This window comes from Impatiens glandulifera, chromosome 1 (genome assembly GCF_907164915.1).
Source record: "Impatiens glandulifera chromosome 1, dImpGla2.1, whole genome shotgun sequence".
In the NCBI taxonomy this organism is placed as follows: domain Eukaryota; kingdom Viridiplantae; phylum Streptophyta; class Magnoliopsida; order Ericales; family Balsaminaceae; genus Impatiens; species Impatiens glandulifera.
Window position 1 is genome coordinate 153,193,885 of NC_061862.1, and position 6,879 is coordinate 153,200,763.

General features: G+C 26.6%; 1 protein-coding gene across 1 annotated transcript; it reads right to left on the reverse strand.

Annotated features, from left to right (window-relative positions):
- Positions 1–2,063: 2,063 nt before the first annotated feature.
- Positions 2,064–3,080, reverse strand: LOC124911731 (TBC1 domain family member 5 homolog A-like). Its single transcript, XM_047452242.1, has 3 exons — positions 3,057–3,080; positions 2,911–2,977; positions 2,064–2,836 (listed from the first exon to the last, which is right to left on the reverse strand). The coding sequence occupies exons 1-3, from the start codon at positions 3,078–3,080 to the stop codon at positions 2,064–2,066; spliced, it is 864 nt and encodes a 287-aa protein (XP_047308198.1).
- Positions 3,081–6,879: the final 3,799 nt, after the last annotated feature.

The following is a 6,879-nucleotide window of genomic DNA, read 5'->3' on the forward strand; positions in this document are numbered from 1 at the left end:
TTTCCAGGATACCCTCCCAGCAAACTCGGGTATTGTAGTGGACTCCATCTACAAAACAAGGAAGAAGATGGGAATAAGCAAATCGAATTAACCATTGAGAAATGCTTGCAAATTTCTTAATAGATGTAGTGGACTCCATCTACAAAACAAGGAAGAAGATGGGAATAAGCAAATCGAATTAACCATTGAGAAATGCTTGCAAATTTCTTAATAGATTAAGGTGCAGTAAAGGTGCAGTAATACATTAAGGTGCAGTAATGGACAGTTCTAAAGACATTAAGCATATGATGTGTCATTTCTTAGATCAACAACTCATCCTGTCTCATTGGCATTCTATTAAACGTAAAGCAGTAAAGCAGAATAAGAACAGACGAAAATGAAGCAGTAAAGCAACAAAACAGATAAACCCTAAGCCTACACAGTCAAAGAAAACACAGAAATACCATTTCTTCACAAGAACATAACAAACACGGAAATGTCATTTCTTAAACGAGAAATGAATGAATAAGCGTGAAATGCATGCATGCAGAATAAGAACATTCATACAATACTCGTCATATACACACTAAAAGCATTTACACACATCAACGAAACGAGAACCAAACCCTAAACCCTAAATACATCAATATAAATCAATATAGACGGCATAATACACTTCTAAACCCTAAACCCTAACACTGAAAGCCTAAACTTACCGGAATATGTCGAATAGACGGCGGAAAAAGACGATGATGTCGAATAGAGTGGAAAGTCGATGACGTTGAACGAGGAACGATGTTGAGTGAACGATGATCTTGATTGATGTTGAAGGAAGTCGGCAGTTGAGAAGACGTGGTTTTGGAAGTCGGAGTGGGAGGGAGAATCGGGGTGGTTTTGTTTAAAATTAGGGCCGAAAAATTATATATACGACTAAAGACGCGAATTACCAATCACGCGATTTAATCTGAATCGCGTGAGTTCATCACCGCGATTTAGAAGAAACGCGTGGCTGGTAATTCACGTACATTTAAAAACGCGAATTACCAATCACGCGTTTCATCTAAATCGCGGTGATGAACTCACGCGATTTAGATTAAATCGCGTGATTGGTAATTCGCGTCTATGAGCGTAAGAAATGGCGCCGAAGGGGTATTTCCGACATTTCGCAGGGCAAAAGGGCCTTTTTTGCCAACTTTAGTAGGCGAGGGCCCTTTTTGGAATTTCCCCTGTTATGGGGGCCATTTCATCAAATTTCCCTTCTCTCTCCTCTATCTATATATATTAAAACATTATTTAAACTTGAAAAAATTAATATTTTAGATTTATTTATTATAATAATAAACAAAATAAAATATTATATACTTAAAATAATCTTTTATAATTTATTAAGAATATAAAATAAAATATAAATTATTACATAATTTTTATATTAATTTATATATATATATATTAATTATAATTTTTGAGATATTAAAATTTTGCAAAAGTGAGCTAAAAATAAATATTATGAGAGGTACATTTTTTAAAATGATATTGGTTGATTTACCTATGGTAATATTTAATAAAAATGTTTGAAAAGTGAGGATGTATATATTCTTAATATTTAAGGTAACTAATATTATTATTTTTTAAAATAAATTTTTTAATAAAAAAACATATATTTAACCTAATATTTTTTTCATTTACTTTTATTATTTTAAAATTATAATTATTTTGATATATACGCATACAAAAATCTATAAAATATAATAAATAGATAATATATATATTCAAATAATAAAACTAAAAACTATATTTAATATTATATTTTGAAATATTTTAAATATATACTAAATATTATTTATTTTAATTTATATTATTCTCTATATATTTTTTACACAAAATACTTGAATATTAAATTTTTATTTTTTAATAAATAAAAAAATAATAAATATATATTTTTAAATGTATTATTAAACATAACATGATATTAAATAAAGTTTGAAATTCAAAATGAAGTTGTTCATGCATGCATGCATGCATCTAATTAATTAAATAAAGGAAAATAAAAACCAAATGAAGTAAATTTATGATGATGAAGATGATCACATAATGAAGCAACCATCTGGATTCTGATCATTATTGTTATAGCCGCCGCCACTGCCACTGCCACTGCCGCCGTGACCACCCATGTTATTGTTGTTATATGGCATCTGATTTCCCCCAGTCGATGGTGGCTGCTGGTAATTATAATCAGAAGAAGAAGAATACTGAGCTGGTTGATTGTTATTATAATTATCAGCAGAAGAAGAATACTGAGCTGGTTGATTGTTATTATAATCAGAAGAAGAAGAATACTGAGGCTGATTATAATTATTATAATAATCAGAAGAAGAAGAATACTGAGGAGGCTGATTGTTATTATAATAATCAGAAGAAGAAGAAGAATACTGAGGAGGCTGATTGTTATTATAATCAAGGTATGGATTCGGATAGTTATTTCCAGAGGCATATTGATGTTGATCATAATTAGTGTTGTTGTTGTTATATGGGGGATACTGCACCGAAATAAATTGGTCATTTGGGCCAATTGGAAAATCAACAGGACGTTGTTCATATACAGCAGATGGAGGAGGACGGGGAGGTGGGAGAGGATCGAAGAAGTCTTCTTCTTCATTTGCGCCGCCAGCAGAGGAAGAAGAAGCACCCTTGGATTTGGACATGGATTTGGATTTGGATGACTTGATCTTCAAAGAAGACTCACAGTGTGCATTTATATCCAAATACGTCTGCATGTATCTTATCATCTCTTCCGGTTTCATCTTCGCCGTTATTATTATGCGCCGCTTGTCATCCAAAATTTTGACATCGTACACCTCTGCACAAACAAATATCATTACGGTTTTATTACAAAAAAATATATTTTTAAAAGATTTTAGTATAGGAATTTACCATCGAGACTTAACAGTGCAGCCTTAAGTGTTTCATTGTTCTTGGCAGGGTCCAGTGTATAGATAGCCTTTTGATATTAACAATTACAATAACAATAATAAATAAAATATCTTAATAAAATAAATAAACTTAAATAAGAATATTACCTCATAAGTAGAACGTTTAAACATTGTAACAAAATTAATAAAGTTAACTGATGGTTGATGGTTGATGGTTGATGGTTGATGGTTGATGGTGAAGAATAATAATGAAAGAAATCATATTTATAAAGAGGGATATAGTTATTTTTGGCACTAAATATATATTTTTACTTTATTTAAGAATATTGTTTTGAATATAAACCATACTAATGATAAGATAAAAATAATATATATTATTATAATTAGAGAAATCAATAAACAATATTCTAATTAGGTTTATTTTGTATCCTAAATTAAACTTTATATTTAAAAGATTATATACAAATTTTTCATTTTGACTATATATAATATATATAAGAGCAAATAATATTTTATATATTTAAAACAATAAAATCAAATACCATTCTCAAATAAGTTTTTTTTAAATACTATAATTTTAAGATCAAATTCAAATATATTTTCATGTACCTAGTTAATATTTCAGTATAGCTATTTTATTGATGTTTTTATTATGTATGTATTAGTTGCAAAAGATTCAGTTTAATATATAATAGTTTAATGACATTTTTTAAATTTCCTATTTAATAAAAAAAATATTAACTTTAATTAATTAATTGTAAGAAATTAATTAAAAATAAAATTAATACATATATTTTTTACTTAAGATAATCAAGTTCATCATTATATTTATACATCTTATTTTTGCAAAAACAAAATATGATAACAAGTCAATTAAAATAACGTTTTAAATATTTTATTTTGTATCCTAAAATACTAATTAGAAAAGATTTACATATTAATTTTAAAATATACAATTTAACTGTATAATAATAAATAAATATTATTTTATTTTTATTCATTAAAAATTCTCTAATATTTTTTAATTGAAACATCAATTTTTATGGTGTACAAGCAGTCAAGCACATATAATTTTATAATATTCTTCCATAAAATTCACATCGCGGGGTGAAGGTTCGATACGTTTCAACTTTGCTTTGTGTGTCAGGTGTCTTTTAAAAGAAAATATTATTTTAAATGATTTTTAAAATAATATCGGGGAGTTTTTGAACTTAATCATCATGTAAAACTAATTAATTTTGTTCAAATTTTAATAATCTAGGGGAATAACAATTTGGTTGAAACCCGGTTTAAATTAATTAAACATAACTAATTTAAAAGATTATTTATTTGAAATTAGGGTCGACAAATGATTTTAGAAAATCAATAAAATGATATGTGTATAAATGTATTTATATTAGAATTTATGTAAAGGGGTTCGTATTTTTAGTTACACTCAGGGAAAGGCTTTCGCGATATGTCATCTGCACCCGTCAAAGGGCGGTTTTAAAATTTTAAAATAAACAAAGTCTGATTATTTAAGATTTATTTTCTATAATTAGTAGTCTGGGGTCCTAAATAAGGATATGTTTAGATTACGTAAATAATTGTATAAAATTATTTAAAAGGCGTACTTGCGATTCCGTTAATATAATACTAAGTTAAAATCTTGAAAATATCATAAAAGTGCTAGAATTTATAAATAAATTTCAAACAGGGACTTAGCCAAAATATTGGTTTAGGAAATATTCTAAAAATATTTAAATATCATTTTCTAACATTTAGGGATTATTTAAAAATGGATTCGGTATCCAAAATTACAAAAATAATTATGAATTTTAAAAAGTGGAACCAAACAGGCTTTAGGACCGGAGTCTTAGGGTCTAGGTCCGGTTTTGGCGATCTGAGCTCGGACGGGCTCGGTCGAGACCGGGGTGGTCTAGACCAGGACTCGAGAGCAAGGGTCAAGGGATCGGAAGGCTCGATCCTAGTTCGAGAGGCTCAGTCACAAACTCGGACTGCTCGGTTAAGGGACCGGAGGGCTCGGTCCTAGGGTTCATGAGGCTTGGTCCTAAACTCAGGTTTTTCGGTCCATTGTCTGGGAGGCTCGGTTCTAGGTTTAGGTTTCTTCGGTCGTGGACCTAAGAAACTCGGTCCTATGTCAAACCTCTCAACAACTCAATTAATTATGGTTAGTCGTATGTGTCACGAAAAAGATGAATCGACAACTTAATTAATTTTGCATTGTCGAGGGGTGATTAGTATATGGAGTATTACTAGGATTTATTGGGTGATGCATAAGTATTTTAGTAGATATTGAGAAATTTGGATTAATGCGACTAATATGGTAAGCCTACATATTTGAATTATTTTGTAGTGGACTATATAGTTAGATAAAAATCGTCAGAATTTTAATGATCGTAGAATTTTAATATACATATACCTAAATAAAATTAAAAAATAAAAAAAAATTAAATAAAAAAAATAACAAAGAAGTAATAACCATGACTTCCACTCCTATATATTAAAATTATGAAAAGATAGTAAAATATTATTTAAGTTGGTAGACTTTCTCAATTGTTAAAACTAATACTTAAGAACATTGTTCAAAACTATGATTATCTATTATACAAGTTAAATAAGTAAATAATATTACAGACTCAGTCAATTATGAGACCCATATTAAACATTAAATATATATAAATTATATATGAAAAGATAATAAAATATTATTTAAGTCGGTAGACTTTCTCAATTGTTAAAACTAATACTTAAGAACTTTGTTTAAAACTATGATTATCTATTATCTATTATGATACGTGAAATAAGTAAATAATATTACAGACTCGGTCAATTATGAGACCCATATTAAACATTAAATATATATAAATTATAAAAATATAAGATTGCGGTTTGTTCATTAAAGAATCTCCAATATGACATTTAAAGAAAAAAAAACATACTTGTCATATTATTGCTCTCATATTTTAATTCAAGTGGAAAGGACTTTTTATAAATATATGTTAATGATATATCTATTTTTAACTTTATTAAACTTTAAAATTAGATAAAGACCAAGAATTTCTATTTAAGAAAAAAAAAACAAAAAAAAAGTTAGATAATGTGGAAAATAAAAACGAGAGAATACTCAAAAATCAGAAAATAATGGATTACACTCATTCACACTTAGATAAGGTCTCCATTCCATAATACTGTCAACAATTATATATTTTTTTTCAAGAATGAGATTAGTAATAATGTTGATTCCTTCTAGATGCTTTTAATCAAAAGCTTGTTTGATAGGGTTATTTGTTTTCTTTTAAAAAAAAATTTAAAAACTTTGTTAGATGAAATATGAGATTATTTGGATTTTTAATTGGTTGAATTATTATAATATATTTTATTTTTAAAATTTAAATTTTACAAAATAAAGATAAAAATATTTTTATATTTTTATTAATGAATTAAATTATTTAATGGTTGAATATAAAAAATTTAGATAAAATTTTTGAAATAATAGATTGGGCGTATATATATAAAGTTTTTAGAAATATTTTAATAATACTCACCGTATTAAGTCAGGTTGAGATAAATATAAAAATAATCATCTCCTCGTTTATTTTTTAATATATATATATATATATATATATATATATATATATATATATATATATATATATATATATATATATATATATATATATATATATATATAAATTCCCTCATAATAATTGTATTATATATATAACACTTAATTATAAAAAGATAAATTATAGCTCTTTTTTTAATTATATATATATATATATATATTAACATTTGTGACACTAGACTACACACCCTAGACCGGTTTAGTGGACTCAATTAGCGCAATTAAATTGAAAATTTATTGTACAATTAACATAACTAAATTAACTCAATTTTAAAAGAAATATAATAATTATAATAATAAATAACACAATAATATATTTTAAAATTTCGATTTTGGACATTT

Excerpts from the sequence above, each read along its gene's own strand:
- LOC124911731 (XM_047452242.1), bottom strand. The coding sequence starts at position 3,080 with ATGTTTAAACGTTCTACTTATGAG. Across the intron at positions 2,978-3,056 it reads TTAAACGTTCTACTTATGAG|GCTATCTATACACTGGACCC; the intron begins GTAATATTCTTA and ends TAATATCAAAAG. Across the intron at positions 2,837-2,910 it reads TGCACTGTTAAGTCTCGATG|AGGTGTACGATGTCAAAATT; the intron begins GTAAATTCCTAT and ends TTGTTTGTGCAG.